The 22,388-nt window shown below is 53.4% G+C and overlaps 8 protein-coding genes across 8 annotated transcripts; 5 read left to right on the top strand and 3 right to left on the bottom strand.

Annotated features, from left to right (window-relative positions):
- The first annotated feature begins 3,883 nt into the window (after nt 1–3,883).
- BDP55DRAFT_686738 (aromatic prenyltransferase) lies at nt 3,884–5,119 on the top strand. Its single transcript, XM_060576530.1, has one exon. The coding sequence runs from the start codon at nt 4,184–4,186 to the stop codon at nt 5,105–5,107; it is 924 nt and encodes a 307-aa protein (XP_060421903.1). The 5' UTR covers nt 3,884–4,183; the 3' UTR covers nt 5,108–5,119.
- Nucleotides 5,120–6,766, bottom strand: BDP55DRAFT_686735 (uncharacterized protein). Its single transcript, XM_060576529.1, has 4 exons — nt 6,487–6,766; nt 6,308–6,409; nt 5,944–6,253; nt 5,120–5,879 (listed from the first exon to the last, which is right to left on the bottom strand). The coding sequence occupies exons 1-4, from the start codon at nt 6,734–6,736 to the stop codon at nt 5,141–5,143; spliced, it is 1,401 nt and encodes a 466-aa protein (XP_060421902.1). The 5' UTR covers nt 6,737–6,766; the 3' UTR covers nt 5,120–5,140.
- A 385-nt stretch (nt 6,767–7,151) lies between these two features.
- On the bottom strand, nt 7,152–8,868 carry BDP55DRAFT_567937 (uncharacterized protein; the record flags this gene model as incomplete). Its single annotated transcript, XM_060570631.1, has 4 exons — nt 7,152–7,805; nt 7,866–8,257; nt 8,316–8,526; nt 8,611–8,868. The coding sequence occupies 4 exons, from the start codon at nt 8,866–8,868 to the stop codon at nt 7,152–7,154; spliced, it is 1,515 nt and encodes a 504-aa protein (XP_060421901.1).
- A 1,149-nt stretch (nt 8,869–10,017) lies between these two features.
- On the top strand, nt 10,018–11,151 carry BDP55DRAFT_596478 (uncharacterized protein). Its single transcript, XM_060570991.1, has 2 exons — nt 10,018–10,802; nt 10,868–11,151. Exons 1-2 carry the CDS (start codon nt 10,151–10,153, stop codon nt 11,107–11,109), a joined length of 894 nt encoding a protein of 297 aa, XP_060421900.1. The 5' UTR covers nt 10,018–10,150; the 3' UTR covers nt 11,110–11,151.
- Nucleotides 11,152–11,757: 606 nt separating this feature from the next.
- Nucleotides 11,758–12,885, bottom strand: BDP55DRAFT_735163 (uncharacterized protein; the record flags this gene model as incomplete). The annotated part of the gene is made up of 3 exons (XM_060580286.1): nt 11,758–12,154; nt 12,221–12,576; nt 12,643–12,885. The coding sequence occupies 3 exons, from the start codon at nt 12,883–12,885 to the stop codon at nt 11,758–11,760; spliced, it is 996 nt and encodes a 331-aa protein (XP_060421899.1).
- A 2,361-nt stretch (nt 12,886–15,246) lies between these two features.
- On the top strand, nt 15,247–15,923 carry BDP55DRAFT_567906 (Homeodomain-like protein; the record flags this gene model as incomplete). The annotated part of the gene is made up of 3 exons (XM_060570630.1): nt 15,247–15,518; nt 15,594–15,637; nt 15,709–15,923. The coding sequence occupies 3 exons, from the start codon at nt 15,247–15,249 to the stop codon at nt 15,921–15,923; spliced, it is 531 nt and encodes a 176-aa protein (XP_060421898.1).
- A 66-nt stretch (nt 15,924–15,989) lies between these two features.
- On the top strand, nt 15,990–16,837 carry BDP55DRAFT_686730 (uncharacterized protein). Its single transcript, XM_060576528.1, has one exon. The coding sequence runs from the start codon at nt 16,028–16,030 to the stop codon at nt 16,751–16,753; it is 726 nt and encodes a 241-aa protein (XP_060421897.1). The 5' UTR covers nt 15,990–16,027; the 3' UTR covers nt 16,754–16,837.
- Nucleotides 16,838–17,204: 367 nt separating this feature from the next.
- On the top strand, nt 17,205–20,600 carry BDP55DRAFT_737654 (uncharacterized protein; the record flags this gene model as incomplete). Its single annotated transcript, XM_060580376.1, has 4 exons — nt 17,205–17,997; nt 18,025–18,138; nt 18,185–20,115; nt 20,196–20,600. 4 exons carry the CDS (start codon nt 17,205–17,207, stop codon nt 20,598–20,600), a joined length of 3,243 nt encoding a protein of 1,080 aa, XP_060421896.1.
- Between the last annotated feature and the right edge of the window lie 1,788 nt (nt 20,601–22,388).

Genomic DNA, 22,388 nt, shown 5'->3' with positions numbered 1-22,388 from the left:
CGTTGCTTCCAGGGAGGGGCTGATGGCCAGAGTGGCGATGTCGTCCGCGTACCCGAATCGCGCGTTCGGGTCGTCTTCAAGTATCTCTGCGATGTAGAGCAGAAAGGCAATGGGAGATAGTGGTGACCCCTGAGGCAGCCCGCATGACAGCGGGAAGTACTCCGTTGTGCTTTCTTCCAGTCGGACTCTAGCGGTGCGGTTGCAGCAGAAGCTAAAGATCAGTCTGGTCAGGCCATGTGGCCATCCCTGCTGACGCAGTCTAATGACGAGCCGGTTCCGAAGGACGGAGTCGAACGCCCCTTTTACGTCCATAGTCAGAAGTGTCGCCGTGAGTCCTTTTAGGAGGGCCATCTCGATGTCGTGGGTGAGGCAGGTCGTCAGATCGACGGCTGACCTGCCTTGTAGAGCCCCGATCTGTTGCGGACTGATGATGCGCTCGACAATCGCCAGGGACGCCATCCTTCTGGCTATCAGTCGCTCTAGTCCCTTGCCCAGGCCACGAGAGGAGCGCGATCGGCCGCCAGGACCCGGGCTTGGAGGCATCCCTGCCGGCCTTCTGGATCATGACCACCTCAGCTCTGCGGAAGGGCAGAGGAAAGTGGCCGGCCCGCATACAGGACTGGAATAGCTGCCTGACCGGTTCCGAGATGACATCCCAGCATGCCTGGAGGAGGCGTGTTGTGATGCCGTCCACACCAGGGGTCGTTGTCTTTGTTAAGGTGGCCGTCTTCACTCTTCTCCGCTAACATTGTCCTGCCAAGTAATCGCTCGCCTCGGGACGACGGGTACGTCAAACGGGTCACCCGGTGCGTCATCTTCCGCACTAAACCTGTCGAGAAGGGCTCCCCGAAGCGCTTGAGCCTTTTCGTTAGTATCCTCGATCGTCTGGTTGTCCACAACCAATGGGGGTGCTCTGGTCAGTAGGCTCGCCTTCCGCCAACCCATGATCTGGTACAGGTCCCGGTCTGAAGCGACTCCATCGATCTTTCCGGCCCAGTATGCTCGCTTAGCCTTCCTCACCGTGCTCAGGAACGCCTTTCGTTTCTCCATTAGATAAAGGTGCGCATCTTGCTCCGTCTCCCAGGCTTGTTGGTTGCGGGCAGCACGGTATGCTCTGTGGGCCTCTGCGCATTCCTCCGTCCACCAAGCCGCGCCTTTACCATGTTTTCCTCTCTTCTTGCCGACCGCCTCAATGGCTCGGGAGAAGAGCTCGACGATGTGACTTGCCTGCCCGTCCAGGTCTTCCGGAGTAGGTTGATCCCCCAGATTGGGCATCGCAGCTAGCCCCCCTTCGATCAGGTCTCTCAGCCGAGGCAGCGCCGAGTCGGGCACTGACAGTGGCCGTGGCTGCGGGTGGCCCTCTCCCTGTGACACTGGGCGTTTGAGTAGTGGTATGACGGCCACGATGGCCTCGTGGTCAGCTCCCGGGTGTAGCTGTGGGCTGACCTGCGCGTGCGCAAAAGGGATATTAGAGAAAGCCAGGTCCAGGACATGTCCGCAATCCTGGGTTGCCACCCCAACTTCGCTGATAAGAGAGAGATTGTGGCCGTCTGCCCAGCCCTGCGATGTCATCTCCCCGGTTCCCGTTCCTCGTCCCGGGCTCCCAAGAGTAGTGATGCGCGTTGAAGTCACCCGCGATCAAAGCTCGCTCCGGGGGTTTGAGTTCTAGCAGTATCCCTGTTGTGCGGCTGTGGGGGTCGCGGGTTGTCTGTACACGTTGACGATAGTCGTCGTTTTGTCGACCACCAGCCACAGTACGTCTCTCGTGTGGACAGGCCTCTGCTGCTCCACCGTCATCCCTATCCCTTTGCGTGTGTAGGTCAATACTCTTGGTCTGGTTCCTTCGCTGTCCCAGAAGTCGACCGGGACGAAAGAGTCGAAACCCGGGTGCGTGTTCAGTTGCACGTTTCCGTCCTTCCAGCCCGTCCAGGGTTCCTGGACGAGGACCACATCTATCTGAGCCTCCCAGCAGAGCTGCAGGAAAGCCGTGTGCGCCGGGGAGATCTTTCCGACGTTGCCCTGCGCAACGCGTAGCATCCGTGGGGTCGCCGCTCTCGGCTTACGTCTCCGAGTCGAGTTCGAGGTGGGTGTAGGCATTCGCGACGTTGTAGTTTGGCTTCTGTGCTGCCCGTTGGCTCCTGCTTGGCATGGGTAGCACGGGACGGTCGATGGAGGTGTTGTCGGGGGAGTCTTCGCCTTCGCCTTCGTCCGCCTCGTCTTCATCCATGCTGCTGCTGTCAGTGCTTCCGTCACCGAGGCAAACGATCGAGCTTGCGGAGGGCGTTCTCGTGCGCGCGCGCTTGGCGCCGGGTTGCTGGTTCTGGCTGGTGGAGGTAGGGACGCCTGCCGCCTCCTGGCTACTGTCGGATCGAGTAGCCTTGTACAGAGTGTCCGATGCTTTCTGGCCGGCCTTCCGGATCCGAGCCCGCTCCTTTCGACCGGGAAGGGAGACGACGCCGTTTACGGCCGAGGGCCTCGCTGGGCAGTCTGTGTGGCTGGCTTGGAAGGGGCCGCAGCAGTTGGCACATTGGGGCCTGGCCATGCAGGGTCCCGTTTCGTGTGAATCGGAAGGTCTTCCGCAGTTGCTGCAGATCGGTCGTCGTCCGCAGAACCGGTTGGAGTGGTAGCCCTGGCAGCCGGGGTCGTGTCGGATGAGCGTCCTTCGTTTCTTGACGGGCAGAGATCTGCCGCTTTGGTTGAAGAGCCTGAAGGGCGTGACCTCTGATGTGAATGATATGAGCCAAGATATTTCGTTCGTGACTGGGTTGGGCCCAAGGCGGGACGGTCGAGCAAGGACAGGCTTCTGTCCTGTCTGTGCGAAGACCTCATCTTCAACGAGTGTGGCTGGGTCCAGGACGTCCCCGCCAATGCTGTGTAGTTTTGTTGGGCATCGCGGCACAACGTAAGTGTACCACTTGATAGGCGTCTCGACCTGGTGGGCGCCGAGGCATTCCGCCAGCTTTGCCTTACTTGCAAGTAGTCTTTCCTGTATTTGCTTGTTTCGCGGCTTCAGAGAGTAACCTGTGCTGATATGGTAGACGTGGGGAAGGTCCGCTAGCCCCAGGCCAACGGCCTTACAGACGATCTGTCGTACGGCGAACGGTGCGATCTTCCGAGCGGCCGCTAAGCTTTCTTCCGGGACGCGGGCAAAGATGCGGAGGTCCTCCTTCGGCTGCGCCTGCGGCTGATCCTCGGCGGGGAGTGTGGCCTTCGGGCGGGCAGAGCTCTGGCAGCTCTGGCCGCTCCGGGTCGCCGCAGTGGTGTTGCCCGCCATCGGTGCGACGACAGCCGCCCAACTCCGGGCCGCTATTGGGCTTGTCTCGTGATTGATCAGTCTCTTGAGGGTTTGAATGACATAGGCAGTGGCTTCTTTCGCGATCTGCTTTCTAGAACCGTCAAAGCTGGCGACAACGCTGTCGACGGACCGTGCAATGGTCAGAAAGACGTCTTTCCGTGCCTCGTACTGTCTAGCTTCTTCTGCAAGGGCTGTCAAGACGGACCCTGTGGCAGATCCGCTCGGAGCAGATGCGGTAGAGGCTGCGGGCCCCTCGGCCGAGGTAGGGGCGTCGGTGGTGGCATCAAGCTGGCTTCCCGTTAGGCTGGGCCGGGTCGGCTGTGCCTCGACGTCGCGGCGTCGCTTAGCTCTTGAGGTGGGGTTCGGCTCCGGAGGTGTCCCGGAGCCTGGTTCGGGGTCGGCTTGGTCGGCCGACATCAGTCCGGTGCCCGACGGCGGCTGTGAGGCCATCGCGGATGCGGGCTCCGGCAAGGGGAGGTGAAGAGTTTTCGGCTGTTAGTAATTTGGTGGTAGGCTCACTCATTCACTAACAGCAGATGCCAAGAAAAATTAGGCGAGAGGGAAGTTGCTACACCACCCAGCTGCAATATGAAACCCTTCTTTTCCACTACCACTGGATTGTAAGTAATTTGATTCCTTTGCATCTTTGATTGCAGGTCGAATACCAACACAAAACCCCCTTAGGTCCCTCGGCTCGGCCCGGCGCCTCATTCTGATGGCACTGCGGTCTTCAAGTCTCTGGTAGCTTACGATGGCTCGCCATTTGAGTACTCGTGGAAATGGAACACCACGACCGGCGAACCCGACATCCGCTACTCATGGGAGGCGATCAACAGCTCCTCTGGAACTGCTGCCGACCCCCTGAACCATGACCCTACGCTCGATTACATGGAGAAAGTGCCCAGTGCTCTCCCGGGCGTCGACTTTTCGTGGTACCGCCACTTCCTGGGAGAGCTGTACAACCCGGATAGGTCCGTCTACGCCAAAGAGCTTGAAGAGGGGGAGCCGCCAGCGACGACCCTGATGCACGCCGTCGAGTACAACAAGAAGGCTAGCTTCGGCCTCAAGTCGTACTTCCTCCCGAGGAAGCTGTTCCAGGGCGGAGACCCAGCGACGCTTGGTGAATGGGACACTGCCATCAAGAAGCTGAACCCAGACGGCAAGCACCCGGGCAGAGACGCCCTAATGCACTTCCTCGCCAACAGCCCCGAGGGCCGCCTCATGAAGCCCAACGTCATGGGCATGGACAACGTAACGCCGTCCAAGTCGCGCCTCAAGATGTACTTCACCTCGCGTCACACCTGCTTCAACTCGGTCCGGGAGGTCATTACCATGGGTGGGCTCCGCGATGTCTCCGAGGCCAGCCTGCAGGACCTGCGCTCCCTTATTCTTGCCATCCTCGGCCTGCCCGAGGATTACCCCGAGGACGCCGAGTTCGCTCCCGCGTCTGCGAGCGGCAGCGATAAGTGGGACGATTTTGACGCGCTGTGCGAGGGCTTCACGTACTTCTTTGACATCGCGCCCTCAAGCGGCACGCCCGACGTCAAGTTCTACCTGCCCACGCGTAAATATGGCGCCGACGATTTGACGATTGCGAGGAACCTGGTCGCGTGGCTCCGGGAGCGCGGCCGTGGCGCTTACGCCGACCAGTATCTCGCCATGCTGGAAAAGCTCGCCGTTCACCGCGGACTAGAAAACGGCAAGGGCATGCACGCGTACATCAGCTACCAGTGCACCGACAAGGGTGAGCCGGATATCAAGTCGTATATTTCTCCCGAGTTGTATCATAAGGCGCGGTATTCCTCCGCCTAGTAACTCTCAGCTAGGTTCTGAATGATGAATGATTTATTTGTAACGTCCGTATTGAGCCAATTCCTCGGTTGGTGAAATTGCGGTGACATGATCCTCCAACTTCACAAGATGAGCTTCCTCCCACAAACACCGCGCGGGGGCATCATGCAGTATGTATATCCAGGGAAACCCGCCGAGATGATGGTGAACAGTTGCCCAGTCACGCAGGTCTGCACGATTGCAAGTCTCCGCGATTGCACGAAGCAGCCAGCTATGGTCATTGATTTTCAGGACCGAGATACCGCTCATAAAAAGGATCCACAGTAGCAGTGAGACATCGCCGGCTCGCACGTCTACGTGTGTCGAATGGAGCTCTAGAACGGCACTCACTAAACGAGTGCATAGAAGTGACGAATTGAAGTTATCGCGGCAGTAGTTGGGGAGCAGGCCGGTCATGAACGCCAGCATCGCGAGACGTGCTACGTCGCCGTAGAGGCCTTCCGAAGCAAGGAGGGGCTTTCTGAAAGGTTCACCTTCCAAGAGCCGGTAAAGGAGTGATATGAGTGTTTCTGTGTAGTCTAGAGGGTTGAGCTTGGATCGCCCGTGCTTGACCCTATCGTTGAGGATACCAGCGAAAACGATGAGATCGAGCATGATGCGGGGCAGCCCCGGGGGACAGGCCGAAAGCTGGTCCGCGATGGTGCTAGTGTCGCACAAGACAGTTGTTACGGGTACTTCCTGGCTATCAAACATCGTGGGTGACCCATTCTGCATAGCCAATTCAATGTCAAGCCTGTTGTTCGTCAATTTCCTTTTGCTTCAGAAATTGAATGTCATGTTGGGAGGAGGATGCGTACCGGAGTGGCTTGAGGGCTAAGGGACGGTTCTCCTTCATTAATCTAGCGATACCCCCGCGCAATTCAATCATTCGATGTAACCCCTTGAGGTGGACCAGGCCGGTCGAGTGTTGCTGGTGTATCTGTTGATAAATGGCGAGGGTGACGACGGCAGCAATGGCGCTGTCCGATATGGCATTAGGGCCTGAAAGTTTTAGGTTGACCAGCGAATAAGCCTGACATATGTGATGCAAAGTCTTCGACGACGTGGTAGGTTTCCGTTCGAAGAAGTCGACGTATGATGCCGACACAGCCAAGGTAGAGTGGAAGTCTGGGGTGGTTGTGTTAAAATGGCAATCCAACTGCATGAATTGCAGCTACTCACATGCTTCATCTACTAGGATGCAGTTTACCCATATTGATTTCAGGATGTCGAACTTGTAGCAGAATTGGGGAGGAAATAGCGTGTCACTAATGTCAAGAAACCCTGAAGGAAGCAAGTCAGAGAAGCTTCAGGACAGAGCACGAGGTTAGTCTGCTAGGAGGGGATTGAGTGAGCCGTACACCGATGCATGAGCCTAGTGGAGTCGGGATCAAGCTCTTGGGGAAACGATGTTAGACAGAAGTCGTTCCAGAACACCCGTCGCGGTATGTTCAGCTGACGCTTAACGGGGACATAGTTCCTCGGTCGGCGCGTCGAGGGTCGTGGCCTGCCGGCATTCTTGCCCCTCATAACATGAGAACGAAGGGCTCGACGGTCGGATTTGCCTATCCCGGCCGCATTCTGTTCAATGAACACGAGCGCAGAGCTCATTATGGTCGCTTAAAGGGTCTGGTCGTCGATGTCGGTAGTGAAGATTACGGTAGGCGGGGTCCCCTCCCTTGGCAATCGGTGATCTCAGCTGTTGCCTGTCTCCAACGGGATGATCTATTTTTAGATCACGCTAGCCTTATTCCCTATATGTAGATACTGTTCCGAGCTTGCTCCGATCACGTCATCTTCATGGTGATGTAAGGTAAATAAGGTAATTATGAACCTGTCTATCTGTTCAATTGAACTGCACATACGGTTGAGTTCTAGCCATTTTCCAAACCGGCGCTATGGACAGATCCTGGAGCCCGTATGTGGGCCTAATCAACTTCACCCCAGGAATTAAATACAACAAAAGTCGTAACAAATAGAAAGTCTAGATATCCCTCGAAAATATCTTTGATAGATGGCGGCCATTCTAGCTCCAGTCCGCCGCGGTGGAAGGAACAGGGTGGTATCCATTGAAAAAGCCCAGAGGATCAAATTTGTTCTTCAAGCTGGTCAAACGCTCATGGCGCCACTCGTCGTACCCGTACAGAGCCGAAAGAGGCTCGTCCTCGTTGGCATAGTTCTGGTAGACGTAAAGCTTGTCGTAGCCGGAAGAGGCAGGCTCAGCAAATCTGTCGCGCCACTCCTGGAAGAAGTCGTTCACAGCGTCCGCAACGGAGTCATCCGTATACGAGCCGATGGACTCAATCACGTTCTCAAAATGGTCGCGGTGGGGGAAAGCCGAGTAGTCGTCGGGAAGCGCCTTGACTCCCTGCACCGGGAACGTCTCGATCATCATAGCCGATCCGGCTGCGAGGGGGTTTGCCACCAAGAACGTCTCGAACGCGTCGGTGAAGTTGACCCAGGTGGTCGGGTTAAGGACCTTGGTGTTCAGGGCGCGCAGGTTGTAGCGCGGTCCTGTCGCGCAGGACTGCGGAATGAGACCGTGGACCGTCTTCGTAGGCAGCTCTTCCCAGCTCAGCATGTTCTCTTGAAGGTCAACGCTGAAAGGGGAGAAGCGCTCTGTGTACTTCTTGCCCTCCTCCTCTGGCCCGGAGTAGACCAGGTTTACGATGACTGTGATCTTTGCAGAGGTTAGCAAGACACAATAGTACTGAAGCTTGATGATGACTCGCCGACATACCTGAGATGTGGTAGCATCCAATGCGAAGAACATCAGAACGGCCAGCTTCTCGTCTAGACCATCCGCAGTGAGCTCGTTCGTGACCTCCATTACCCGTTGCACGGAATCCTTGGTAAAGACCAAGTCCGCGCTGTAGTGCTGTCCTCCATTCGTCGCCGGCCAGGTCTCGTACGTCGACTCGATAACGATGCCGTAGTTCTGGCCAGATCCCCTGATTCCCCAGAAAAGATCAGAGTTGACGTCGTTGGAAGCCTCGATAATGGTGCCGTTCCACAGGGCCATGCGGACCTTGCGGAGGGCGTCGCTAGTCATGCCGTGTAGGCCCTGAAGACGTCCGAGACCACCACCCAACATGGCGCCCGTTGACCCCACACACGGGCATGACCCCACGGCTATTGTCTCATGAATTAGAAAACAGAAAACATATTATTCCATTGAGGTGTGACTTACTCAGCTCACGTCCGGCGGCCCCTACGGTATTGATCAGGTCGCTGAAACGGACACCAGTTCCCACAACAGCTGTGCTGTCTTCTATCTTGACGTAGTTGAAGTTCTCTAAGTTGATCAAAACGGCGTCTTGGATGGCGTGGAGAGACGGCGCGTATCCGTGACCTCCAGACTTAGCCAGCCAGGTCATGTTGTTACCTGACATGTACTCAAGCTACGTACGCGAAGTCGTATCAGTCAAAGTTTTTGCCGTCCGAGAGTCGGAACAAATTTAGCAATGCTGGATCTGCCAACTTACAGCAAGGGAGAGCTGCTCCTCGGTTTCGGGAAGGAAAACCTCGTCAAAGGTAGGGGCCTTGTAGGACGACCAACGCGTCGTCTTTTCCGCAAAGCTAGTCCAGGTCTTGTCGTGCACCAGACTAGAAACCTCTGTCGGCCAAATGATCTGAGAGTCGTTACGAGGATACAATGTTGAGAAGGTCAGGGGTGTGCTTGATGCCGTCTGGATGAAGGCCAGAAGCGCCGGTAGGGCTTTAACAATCGTAAAGCGGGCCATTTTTGCTGCTGTTGGAACGAATGCGCACGTGAGACTTGTTGCTAATCAGGCTCTGTGAATAATACATCAAAACGGAATTTTGTCAAAGTGAGACCCCTAGGCTTTTATATTCTTCTCTAACTTGTAGCTTTCACGACCGTAGCCTGCTGTGCCTCAACAATCAGGCCCCCAATCGTCAGGAATGAAGCCATTGTAGGGCCATCATGGAGACGTTACTGTCGCTCCTGGGCTGAGGCGCAGCTGTATTGAGCAAGGCCAGGCTCCTCCATGTGCCCTGAAGTGGTGATAGCTTGGATTGAAAAAAACGCGAGATGATTCATGAAGGGCTCAGCCGGTGCCCTCTCCAGCCTGATTAGGGATGGTGTCTGATTTGGTGGCCTCTGTTACCTGGACATGAGCATCCAATCCTGATGCCGTGCCTGGAAGGATGAGATTTCTCCTGGTTCAATCTAGGGCTAGAGGCGCAACCGATGAGAATTCCGATTGTGGATGTTCCTGAGGGATCGCTAGTCCGAAGGCAGCTGCATTCAACGATCCTTTCGTCCCGGGAATCGGATATGATACGACTAGAAAAAGCTTGTCGTAACAGGGCTGAGAAAATTTGAGCGCTTAAGGCAAAGCCGTGACAGCCGTTCGGGCACGGAACTATGGCCGCAGCCAGTCGCGTCAACCGGCAACTTTCTCATAGGATTGCCTGCCTAGAGCGGGTAGTCCTCGTGTGAGATTGACAGGGGCTATGGGTGACTTCAGTTGATTCTGCAAGGGCACTGTAGTCAGCACCTATGCCTGAACAGACGAACGGTGACAGACACGGGCGTTTGTCCCATGATCCTCACCCCCTCCCGGTCGCCCGAAGTAGCGAATCGCTTCGCATAGCCCCCAAAGAGGCGCACAGGTCTAGACCTAAGAGCGAAGAATAGACAACAATAGCTTCATCTCGGGCGGGATTTGAGGTCCTGTCGAAGAACTGTGGCTTACCTTAGTCGGCTTCGTGGTTCTTGACTCGGGTCCGCTTGTCTCACAACTCGGGCCCGGAGACCCACAAATCGAACTCGGGTCCTGGGCCGTGAGACGTCAGCCTCCGGCAGAGAATACTAGAACCCAAACTGTCGAGTTTCTAGCCGGTGATAGTCAAGGGTTGCCTGATTTGCGCAATCAGTCCATCATTCTTTGGTGAATCAAGCTGTTTGAAAGGTGACATTGAAGTTGCAAACACAATTCTCCCACTGCCTTCACACCCTAACCCTGCGCGGAACAACGTTTAAGAAATACATAGCAAGCGATGAGTTCGGCAACAGGAATTCCAACATGCACCGGAAAGACCGTCTTGGTCACTGGCGCAGCTGGTACACTCGGCCAAGCGACTGCAATCTCGTTTGCCGCCGCAGGGATTGCCCGCCTCGCCATCGTTGACAATGTCAATGTTTCGATTACCCGTGATAAGGTTCTCCAAGCAGCCTTGGACGTCGGTAATCCGGCGCCCGATGTTCTTGCTTTGACCATCGATGTCTGTGATGCCGCGAGCGTCGAGTCAGGCGTGCGAGAGGTGGCCTCAACGTGGGATCACGTCGACACTTTTGTCAACATCGCAGCTTCTTCACCTCAACCCATCATCCCTCAGGGTAATGGAACTGGGTTGAGAGAGGTGGATGCCTGGTGGAAGACCTGGGAGGTCAACGCCAAGGGCATCAGCCTTATGACGAGGGCCCTACTGCCCCTCCTGTCGCGCGGGACAGAAAAGACGATCGTGAATGCGATTCCTGTGTTCTCCGCGAATCTCGCGGCGTATGCGAGCGACAGTCAATTGTCCGTGCTGGCATCTACGCGGCTTTCTGAGTGCCTAATGCTCGACTACGCGTACGAGGGCCTCTTGGTTTACTCTGTCAACCCAGATATTGATCTGCAGGGAAGAGGGTCAGAGGCCCAGAGACTAGGTATGCCGAACTACTGACACTTCCAGAAGATGAGAGTACCCTAGTTTCATGCTAATGATTGCAAGTCATAAATTCAGGATGCGGCGATGTCATTGTTCATCTGACCGACAAGCGGCGCGATTGGCTGGCGGGGAGACATGTCGGAAGCGTGGAGGACCTGCTTGAGCTAAAGGCCCGACATGAAGACTTGGCTGGCAGTTTTCTCTTGAATTACCGGCCTCCTATTGAGATAGTACCTTTGAAAGGCGAGGGATTTCTACCATCTTGGGTGTCTAGGAGGGGAAGAGTGCCTCGTAGTAGTTACTAAGCATTTTGTTGGAATAATTATGATAGACACTATTATGGAAACACAATTGAATTCCAACAGGACCTTTGATATGTAAAAATGAAGACTGAGAGTTGTTACTCTCATCTCTCGAGGTATTTTCCTCCTTTGGCTATCGACTTAATAGTGAAGACCAGCAACTAGGAACATGCCAACGACGTTACCATTTGAACGCCAAAATCATGCGTTTGAAAGTTGATCTTATTTGATATGTTCCGAGACATAGATCATCTGCCCGGCTGCTAGTACCTGGGCAATATTGACTGGACCCCTCCCACATTAATCGACATAGACAAATCGGCATCATCATTCTAGCACGTGGATGAAAATGAAATATGTCGCGTAGTCGCATTAGCCATCGATAAATCTAAACCAGTGATCGTCTTTGATTAAAAAGAAAAACACACGAGAATAAAGCTTATCCGGAAAAACGGTTATGGGAGCGTGGTATGTCATGGTCTTTTTATTCAGAAACGAAGATTACGCAAGGGGTGATAGTACCTGAAACAAACAGAATTATCATAACAAAGTATCCGTCAAAAGAAGCTGTAATGTACTTTGTGAATCAATTAATCAGGGTATCTCATGTTCCCCACTATCTAGGTAGCTTTCTTGAAGGAAATGTCCAATCTACGAAATCTGAGAAATGCATCCAGGCTGTGCCTGTTCCAGCTTGGCCACAAGCTCCTTCCATGTCGCCTTTTGCAGGCGCTGACCCTCATCGTTGCTGACCCAATCCGGGACCCAGAATTCCTTGATCTTGCAGCCAGATAAAAGCTTTCCATGACCCTCCTCGCCAACCACCAGACCGTGGATGATAGTGCGACTACCCACCTCGGCTGTGCGGGCCATCATGGCCCGAACCGCCTCATGCATGATCTTGGTGAATGTCCTCGCATCGCGTCCCAGTCCGGTGGTGCAAAGACCAGGGGCCACCATCGTAATTACCACGCCCGTACGGTCTACGGGAAATTGGGCCGCAAACTGGCGGACGGCAAATTCCTCAACCAGCTTTGTGAGAGCGTACCTGATAATTATGCGTCAGTTCCCGCCACAACCCGCTTGATCTCTCCTATTTCTCCATATGACGTACCTTGAGTCCATGTTTGCACGCTTTTGGTCGTTCAGCCCATCAAAGACGTTCCCATTGCGGCTCTTGTCCATCTCCGCCTTGACGGTGTACCCCAGCACGCTGACGATGAAGACGAGCGTAGGCTTGATGCCGAACTTGCGCGCGCTCTCAATCAGCTTGGGCATCATCAAGGCTCCCAGAAACACCGTGTTGACAACATTGACGAAGATGCTGCTTTCGACGCCTTCGAAAGTCTCCCACTGGTCAATCATGATGCCGGCGTTGCACACGAAGCCGTCGATCCTGTCCAGCTCCTGGGAAATCTGCTTGGCAAAGACTTGAACGGCAGCGTAGGTTGAAAGGTCCAGATGCCGAACCTTTCAGACAAAGAGTTCCAACGTTAGTCTACCGTTCTCGGCGTGGGTGTTTGGACCGAACGTTACCTGTACGACGCCCTTGCGTCCTGTCGACTTCTCAATGTCTGCCTTAGCCGCTTCGCCGGCGGTAATGTTTCTTACGGCCAGTACAACAGTCGCTGCGGAAGCCGCGACGAGGTGCCGCGCGGTCTCTAGGCCCAAGCCAGAGTTGCCTCCGGTGATGACATAGGTCTTTCCCACGCAGGTCGACTCCTCCACCAAGATAGGGAGCTTCCTGTACTGCTCCGCAGTCAATCGTAGCATCACCATCTTTGCTGCTACTACTACAGTCTCTTTAGAATTGGAGTTGAAGAGGCCTGACAAAGCAGAGAGAGTGAACTTTGAGACGAGTTCAAGAAGGGCAATGGATGGGGTTTGGATATGCTGAAAGACACGATGCCTGCGTGCTCAAGACGCGGCGTTCAACCTTTATATCCCAAGCAGGCAGCATCGTTCGAAGTCTCCAGAGACAAAGGGAGTGTCAAGGCTACAGCACGACCTTGGAGCCATTATCGATCCAACGCGCGTGGCATCATTTTGGTCAGTCTGGTGGCACGTAAGGTGGTGAGAATGCATCAGGGGTGGCCAATGAAAGGGCTAGATCTAGATCTCCGCCATGTGGGGTCGTCTTGGTAGCCAATCAGATATTGCTATCCACTTCGGGCCTAGCGTGAGGGACCCGCAAGCGTGCCGCTCCGCTCCGGGCGTCGAGTCCGAGCCAATCAGATATTGATTGCCTCTTTGGGAAGCTGCTGGAAAGGTACGTACCTCTATCCTCTTTTCAAAGACATTCGTCCATGGCGCATGTCAGAGTGGCTGGAAAAACTAGTAATACCCACCCCAAGTGTGTTGCCTATGTAAGATTGAGGTAGGATAAGGTGAAAACTAGTGGCTGTACTGTGTGCTCTAGCTTGAGTGACATTGGATTCCGCACTGAATTAAGATTAGTGGCTCGGGTAAGGTTGGGAACCAGGCGTAGTTGTTAGGTAGGTATGGTAGTTTAGCTAAGGGGCTACACCGAATTTGACACTAGGCGACCCTTTCACCTGCACCCATCTCTGTCTCACATGGGGGAAGGCATTCTGGGGTCAGCTTACACAGTACATCTAGACATGTGCATGAAGACGTATCGAATCCTTCGGAGTGAACCCTTGAGCCCTTGATACCTTAGTCCAGGCCAAGGCCTTCCCGCCAGCCTCAACCGAAGAACGCACGATTGCAGGTCCAGCCCGCCCGGTGCAACAGGGAGCAGAGGCCTTTCGCCTTACCCGTCCGCCACACATCGGCCCAAGGTTTCCTCCGTGCCTGCATTCACGTTGGAGACCTTCAAGGCTTGGTGGCATGATGTCCCCTGTGAACAGCGAATACCTTCTTCTCTGATTGCGGCGCAGTCTATCCATATACTTCGAACGTAGCAAGGGCTCTGTCTATTCTAAACCAAATCTTTATCTCTTTCATTTTCAACAGTGACCGCAAAGAAGCAGAAAATTCAAAACACACATTTGCCAGCAAATAGCGCGTCTTCTGGTGAGTTCTTGCCTCGACTCGCGCCGCTGCTCGCTCGGAGACGCGATGGGGCGAGCCTCCCGCTTGCCCGCAGACGACGGCTGATTAAGGGAGGGCTCGACTGTCATCTCACATACAGCTAGGGCAGCATGGGCCTGCATACCGTGCCACACTGAACGCGAACTTTCGTCTGATTCATCCGTCGTTCCCCGGAGGAATTGTACCCTTGATGGGGAACCGTGTTGCGGGGGGTGGATTAACGACGAAACGAGGGACGCAAGATCCACTCACGCATGCACGAAATAAACGAAATCGTTCTCTACCCGAAGGCGAAATCTGCGGTCTGACAGGATCTAGATCAAACTGGACACATTCTACGCGGTTTTCTGCTCTTGATTGAGCTGCCTAATGTGACCCTGCCTCTTTTGGGACTGCGTATAGGGCTAGTCATTTGACGCCCGTTCCACGGTTGCAGCATCGAATCATACGATAGGACGGCTCATCTACTTGAACGCTGCAGATATACCCGCTGTGAGGAAGTCGAAGGATTGCACAGTTTCCGCGTCCAACCATTGGATCAAATACTCAGAAGAAACGCCTCTGCTCTGGGATGCAGTGGAAGTGAATGTATCCGGAGGATTGGGTGATGTCTGACACAGTGACACGTATATGTCATGTAGCATTGGCCTTTCGTCTTCTCTGCCCGAAAGAGGCGACCCCATGTTGCTGCTGCTGTTGTCGTTGTTGTTGTTGCAGAAGGCACCGAGATCCTGCCTCTGAACCGAGATTCTGCACGCAGAACTGCGCTCATTCAATTTCTCCGCTTACGAGGCAGAGTGCAGCATAGTGGGGGTCCTCGGTGAGTAGGTCGCGCTGGGGTACGACGGAGGCGAGTTGTTATCATCGCCCCCGTCCATCGTATATCTATCTTGATATCAGCCCGCATGCGGTACTTCCCACTCCGTATACGCGAATCAGGCGGCAAACTTTCGTAGATCATCCAGAACTCAGGCTTTCTCATAGAATACTTTCTACTCATCCTTTCTTTCCTTTCACAAAAGTTCCAGTGAGAGCACTATGCCCCCTACTAGAGAACGAAGATGGTGGACCAGCCAAGAAGATGACATGCTCAAAAAAGAGGTGCACGGAAAAAGTACCAGTCTCCCCATTTGTCCCCTTGTCACTTGCGCTACCGAATCTAACAAACATCTCGATTTTCCAGTGCGCCAAGGCGGGAGCGTCCAAAACTGGAACGACATCGCCATGTCATTACCAGGTCGCACCAACAAGGACTGCCGCAAACGGTGGGCAAAGATCCAAGTCGATATCCGAAAAGGTGCATGGACACAAGAAGAAGACGAGAGGCTGCAGAAGGCCGTGCTGCAACTCGGGTGCAAGTTGGTTCACCCCACGCTCCCCTCATTTCCCGATCTCTCGGGATACATCAATGCTAACCTCCATTCTTCGCTTAGATGGTCTCAAGTAGGCGCCATGGTTCAGAGTAGGAATGCAGACCGTAAGTTGAATCATCCTCGTCAAAATTCTCTCTTTGGTTCCCCTAAGTGCTCAGATAGAACCTGGCTGTAGAATGCGCGAAACGATGGCAGCACGTGTTAGGACCCGACGTCAAGCACTGTTCCTGGACCCTCGAGGAGGACAGAAAGCTGCTGGACGCCATGAGTAAATTCGGAAACAACTGGAAGCAGATTGGTCTTACCGAGCTGCCGGATCGTTCGACCCACGATCTACGCAATAGGCAAGTCAGAAATCTGAAATGTCATGTGCATGGACCCTACAGCTGACCATCGCCCACAGAAGTCTCATTCTCGGCCGCAGGAGTCGGCATGCAGAAGCCAAGGGCTCAACGTCCTCTCCACAGTCATTACCGGGGTCCATTGACGAGGAGATGGCCAACAACAGCCCTGGTGGTAATGATGAGGAGGAGAGTTGTGACGGTGACGGCGACGACGTATCTGATGAAGGTTTCGAGTCCGAACTGACCGACTCAAGAGGAAAACAAAAGCATCAGCTTCTGATTAACATGGATCTTCTGTCCGAAGAACCAGTCGAGGCAACAGAACTCGGGGCCGCGTCCACAATCATGTCAGATTATCAACAACCACACACATTCTTGGAAGTACCCGCTCTGGAGTTGCCAGGGAGTGCTTTCAACATGTTTGATCCCAGCTGCATAGGCAACTCAGATCATTCATCGGCCAACTCGGCGTCTCTAACTCCGGACACCGATTGGACTTCTTGGCTCAATTCGCTTGAGGCCGACACTTCAGTGTCGCCGGATTCGCGGCCCTCGTGGTGGGATGAAGGTTCAACTGAGCAACATTACTTTCACGACTCCGGCTACGGAAGTTCGATTGACGTCAACATGGCAAGCATTTCGCATAGTAATCATGGCCCAAGGGCTAGGAAGCATGTGAAAGGCGAGGCTTCTCCAAGAGCTTCTGTCAGGCCAGTGGCTCGCACAGAGGACCCGTTAAGGGACAATGGGCAGATGGGTCTTATTACTTTGTCTCTGGATCAAGTAGACCCAATAATCGCCAACGAGATAATAGGGAGCGTCCTAAAGCACAGTGCTGGTCTTAGGATCAACTGCACCGTCAACAATCACTCATGACTCTCAAGAATACTGTACATGCACTGTTTATAGCTCGCATATTAGAACATTGTCCTAAAAAGTCGAAATCGCAACAAATCCCCCTTAAGATCATTCTGATAGTGTGTCATTTGTTCCTTGTCTATTTGTTCCTTGCCTAGATGTTGCTTAAATCATGTGCCAAAGCTCTGCACCTACAATTCTCGATCAACATCATCGTAATTCTAGTCCACGAGCTGCGGCAAAGACCCGAGTTCTGCCGCTCCTGTGCCCGACTTAGGAACCCGACTCGGGGCCAAGTCTACCTGATTGGTCGATCAAACCCACTGCTGTTTGTAGAGGGTGACGACAATCATCGGATCGTTCTTGATGGTATCGCCGGCAGACTACTTCCGACTACATGCGTTGGCTGCCGCAGTCCAATTTCACCTATCCGTCCATCTCTTCTTGTCAACCAGATACGTACGCGGCAATGTCATCTTTCAAAACGCCCCAGGTGAGCCTCGAACACGGCTCGACGTCCAGCCTGCGAACGCTGCCCGAATTGGTCGACTTCCATGCCGAAAATAATCCCAAGCACCTATATGGCCTCCAGGCCGAAGCAAACGAGACTGAAAACGGCCACAGGTTTGTGCCCTTGAACTATGAGACCCTACAGCGTGCCATCATCCGCTGCCAGGCATGGCTCATGGAACAGACAATCAGTCTTCACCCACCCAAGACTGCAGCCGATGGAAGCGTGAAGAAATGCGCTCCCGTCGCGGTGCTCATGGAAAGCCATGTTGGCTTGGTCATCTGCGTGCTCGCTTGTATGGGCATGGGCGTCCCGGTTGTTCTCCTGTCGGCGCGTCTAAGTGCGCCGTCCGCACGACATCTCATCCGCGAAACGGGCGCGAGACTTGCTCTTGTTTCTCCCCGCCTAGTTCCCCTAGCTTCCGAAGCGGTGGGTGCTGAAATTCAAGATAGCAAAGAGATGCCTGAAAAAAATATGACGACGATCTGCTCTGTATCCGGCTACGAGTCGTTTCTTGCGGATGAGCCTGCAGAATGCCAGGATCTCAACCTTCGCGCGGCCATTGCGGATCACTACATTTGCGAAGATGATCGCCAAGTTCTCATCCTACATTCTTCAGGAACTTCAGGTCTCCCAAAACCGATACCTTGCTCCCACAAGTACTTTCTGGGCTACGCCACATGCCACAACTTCGAATCAACCGCAGAAGCTCACGGACTGACGGTTTCCACACTACCATTTTTCCACGTAAGTTGAAGAAAACCCACGTTATTTCCAGTTCCCCAACTGATTGAAGAGGCAGGGCTTTGGCTTTGTGTCTGTCTGTCTATCTCTCAACATCGGCAAGACATTTTGCGCCCCTGTGCCCTCCACCATCCCCAACGGTGCCAACGTCGCAGCTCTCATAGAGGACTCCCAAGCCAAGGCTCTTTTGACAGTCCCATCTATCTTGGAGGAAATCGAGGGCTTGGCAGATGGCAGAGGTCATGAGATCCTTCGCAAGCTAGATTTCGTGGGCTTCGGTGGCGGCAGACCCAAAGCCTTGGTCGGTGAGAGACTTGAACGTTCGGGTGTGAAACTTGTCGGCCAGTACGGTGCGACGGAAACCGGTCCGATGACACCTTTCTTCGTGCCCGGCAAGGAACACGATTGGCGTCGCCTGCGACTGCGTGCTGATATACTCGGGCCGCTTCAAGTCAAGCTTGACCTCATCGATGCAGATGCAGAGAGTGCGCAGGCCGAATCGGGAGATGATCGATCTTACAGCTACAAACTGAGCATGAAGCCGTTTGGATGGCAGGAGCGCTTCGAACTGCAGGATATGATCGTGGCACGCACGGATTGCGTCTCAGTTGATGACGTGGGACAACTGGATTTCGTGATTGCAGGCCGCAAAGACGACTTGATTTGTCTTGCCACCGGAGAAAAGGTGAGGCCAACGATATTGGAATCCCTGCTCAGACAGCATGAAGACGTACGAGACGCCACCGCATTCGGAGAAGGACAGTTCGAACTCGGTATCATTGTAGAGCCTGTCAGACCCGTCAGCCCCGGCGATATGGACAATTTCAAGGCCTCGATCTGGCCGATAATTGAGGAAGCCGGCCGTCAGATGGATTCTCATGCAAGGATTACTTCGTCAGCCGCCATTCTCGTTGTCGCTCCTGAAGCGCTTCCGAGATCAGACAAGGGTACTGTCCTCCGGAGCGCAGTTTCGAGGAAGTTTGCCGATGAAATAACGGCAGTCTACCGCGATCTCGAAGACAGCATGGTTGCACCACCAATCGACCTATCCTCACCTGCATATAGTATCAAAAATTTCGTTATCAAGGACGCCATGGGGCTGCGCAATGACAGTGATTGGAAAGACGACGATGAATTCTTCGCACGTGGCATGGACAGCCTTCAAGCGACGAGACTACGAAGGCTGTTGACGGCCTCTTTGCGCGCAACGCATGCCGCTGCTGAGTCTGAAACAGCCAATGTCCTCGCGATCAAAGCGATTGAAGACGACATCGTCTACCGCAATCCTTCTGTAAATAAATTGGTCGAGGCACTGATTCCCGGTTCAAGCAAGACAAACGGCGTCCTTGCCGAGGCAAAGCTTATTGAACAACTGGTGGATAAGTACTCCGGTAGAAGCAACCACCGAGAGCAGCGGGAAGCCGTGGTGTTGCTCACGGGAGGCACTGGCAGTCTTGGGTCATTCTTCGTTGGATGCCTGCTTGCGGATGATAACGTGAGCAGTGTCATTTGCTTGAACAGACCTGGGAAAGGAAATCCCACAGAAGCGCAGAAACATGCAGTGACGTCACGAAACGTTTCTGTCGAAGAACATACATGGAAAAAGTTGGAAGTTCACCAGGCAAACACTGCAGATCGGTGGCTTGGCTTGCCCGAGACCGAGTACTTGGGTCTCGCGACTAGGATAACCCACATCGTACACATTGCATGGCCCATGAACTTCAGAATGGGTCTGCAGTCGTTCGAGGCTTCATTCTCAAGCTTGCAGAACCTCATTCAGCTGGCGCGCCAAGCAAGCATTCACCTCACACAGAAGCCAAAGCTATTACTGATATCTTCCATCTCCACGGTGGGAAACTATCCATCAATCAACGGACAGGCATTGATTCCAGAGGCAACCGTCGAGGATCAAAGTTGGACGCTAGAGCTCGGTTATGCCAAAGCCAAGCTTGTCTGCGAGAGACTCATCGAACGCACGGCGCAAGACCATCCTGAAATCGAGGCGGCGGTGATCAGAGTTGGCCAGATTGCTGGCTCTAGCACCGGCTACTGGAACGCTGCTGAACACTTCGTGGCCGTTTGTGCTTCGTCTCAGAAGCTGGGGAAATTCCCGGACCTGCGTGGGGTAAGTTCAAATTTCAAAACAGGCCGTTTTGTTGGCTTGAAGATCGGGGGTGATTACATATTGCTAATACAAACTGCTAGACCTTGTCGTGGCTGCCGGTTGATTTGGCTGCCGAAGCCCTCGCCGAAATTCTCTTCCATCAAGAGCCGCCTTGTTCAGTATACCACCTCGAGAATCCAGTCCGGCAGAGCTGGGAGGAGATGGTTAGACTGCTGTCCGAAGAGCTGCGGATAAGCAGGTCGTCCATTGTCTCACTCGAAACCTGGCTCAACCTAGTGGAGACTATGCCGGGACCAGGTAATCCTGCTGCAGGCCTCGTCCAGTTTCTTCGAGAGGATTTCGCCAAAATGTCATGTGGCTCCGTTGTCCTGGACACCAGCAATTCTCGCAAGGCGAGTTCGACAATAGCCAACATGACGTCTGTGAGGGAAAGCTCAATTAGTGCATATATTTCCTACTGGAAGAGCATCAAGCTATTGTCGTAGACACCTCATGGGCTATTGTCCCCGTGTGTATCGAAATGCATTCAATAGGGGCAAAGGCGTTATGATGTCTTGTCCGTAATTTCCAAAACATGACAATATGGAAGCTTGACGGGGCATTTTGTTTTGCCTTTTCGCGCCCTCGATACAGATCTGGTACATTGAGCCTGACGAGCCATAGACCACCGTCAGGTTTGCAGGTTGTTACCTTTAGTAATTAAGGTTCTGTCTGGCTTAAGTGGCTGCTCGGTACCTCAACATGCTACTTGCCATTAGACATGTAGGCCATAGTATCACAAAAATAACACCGGAGGTAGCGAGAGAAAGAGAAAGAAGCACTCGCAAGTCTAATTGAACCAAGAATTTCAATTTGGTATAGCCTGTGGTTCATGTCCTTTGCATCAACCACTAGAGACACTCCCTTGTGTCAAGTGAGCCGATATCAATTATTTCAAATATCAGCGCCCAATTAAATCGTACCTTGCGGTGATTAAGGCGTAAGCGTGCATCCCAAGTCCTTATTGCATGTATTCAGACACTTCTCAAAGACGGCATTGCTCCCTTTTCCAAAGAAGCAGTCTTTGCGGCAAAGATCGCACTAGAAGAAGTCAGTTGGAGTCTGCGTTGTAAAGGTATAGACATAGCCTATGTACAGCTGTATTCTGGCGACTTTCGAGACTAGTAGGGCTGGCGAGGGCAATGCCTGCAAAGAGAGCAAGGAAAATGATCGGAAATTGCATTTTTGTAAGTGTATAGTAGCGTCGGTCAACGAAAGCTTTTGCAACTCAAAAAAGTGGACGAAGGTTGAAAGGGAGAGTTGGCAACCTTGTATAAGGAGTGGACAGGTGTATTGAGTGTCGTTAAGGATTGAGGGATTCATCTTGAATAAGCATGCTGATAAGACAATATAGTAGCGGTCAACTAATAATACTTGGCAGGGGGGCCTTCAAACGTTTGTCTAGTTTTCCGTGGCCAGCTTGATGGATGTTATGATCAGCCGACACAAATCTGACACAGCGCACGGTTGAAGTCTTGGAAAGTACCGGACAAGGATCCCTAATAGTAACATCATAGCAGCAAAGAGTGATCAATCAGCCTAATTCGTATGCCATAGTCCTGGTTTTTACGTGAAAGAACCTGGTTATCGCGCACTCCGGCGGGATTGTCAAGACGAACTCTCGGCCGTCACTGGTGAACCGGCACCCTGGGACGCTAACCACCTAGTTCACCCGGACCACGAGTCAGTTGGCAAGGCAAGAATAGAGTTTAATTCAAGCACTTCATTGTCTCAGTTGATTTGTGACACAACCGGGAAGTTTTAAAACTAGGACTTGTTCGGCGTTATCCGCTGTTGCTTAGGCCTAAGTAGAGATATATAACAAACTAAGTATTCGAAATTCGCTCTCATAGTTCTCCCAGTGTTAACAATGACTACCCTAAGCATATTGCCGAGTCAGGCCGCCAGTGAGTTTGCGCTTTAATAACCCGGGCCTAAGCCTTTCAATGACTTAAATGCACCAATTTCTCCCCGGACGAGCATTGTCGTTCACCAAAAAATCTTTCACTTCCCTGACTATCCCGAGGAACTAAATGCAGCGCGAATGTTGTTGCGCAACTACCATACGATGCATGTCAAAGGGGCGCTGAGGGCATCATTTAGCAGCTGGTTGATAATTCTCGGCTCCAGTATCGGCTTATTCCATCGCTTTTGGGGAAAAGACCGCAAGCTGTCACTGTTGATGTGATCAATGATCTTCTGATAGCGATCCACGATTCATCGTCGGTTTCATA

The sequence above is a fragment of the Colletotrichum godetiae genome, assembly GCF_030913485.1.
Source record: "Colletotrichum godetiae strain CBS 193.32 chromosome Unknown BDP55scaffold_103, whole genome shotgun sequence".
Taxonomy (NCBI): Eukaryota; Fungi; Ascomycota; class Sordariomycetes; order Glomerellales; family Glomerellaceae; genus Colletotrichum; species Colletotrichum godetiae.
Note: the sequence above shows the minus strand (reverse complement) of the source record. Positions and strands in the feature narration are given on the sequence as shown.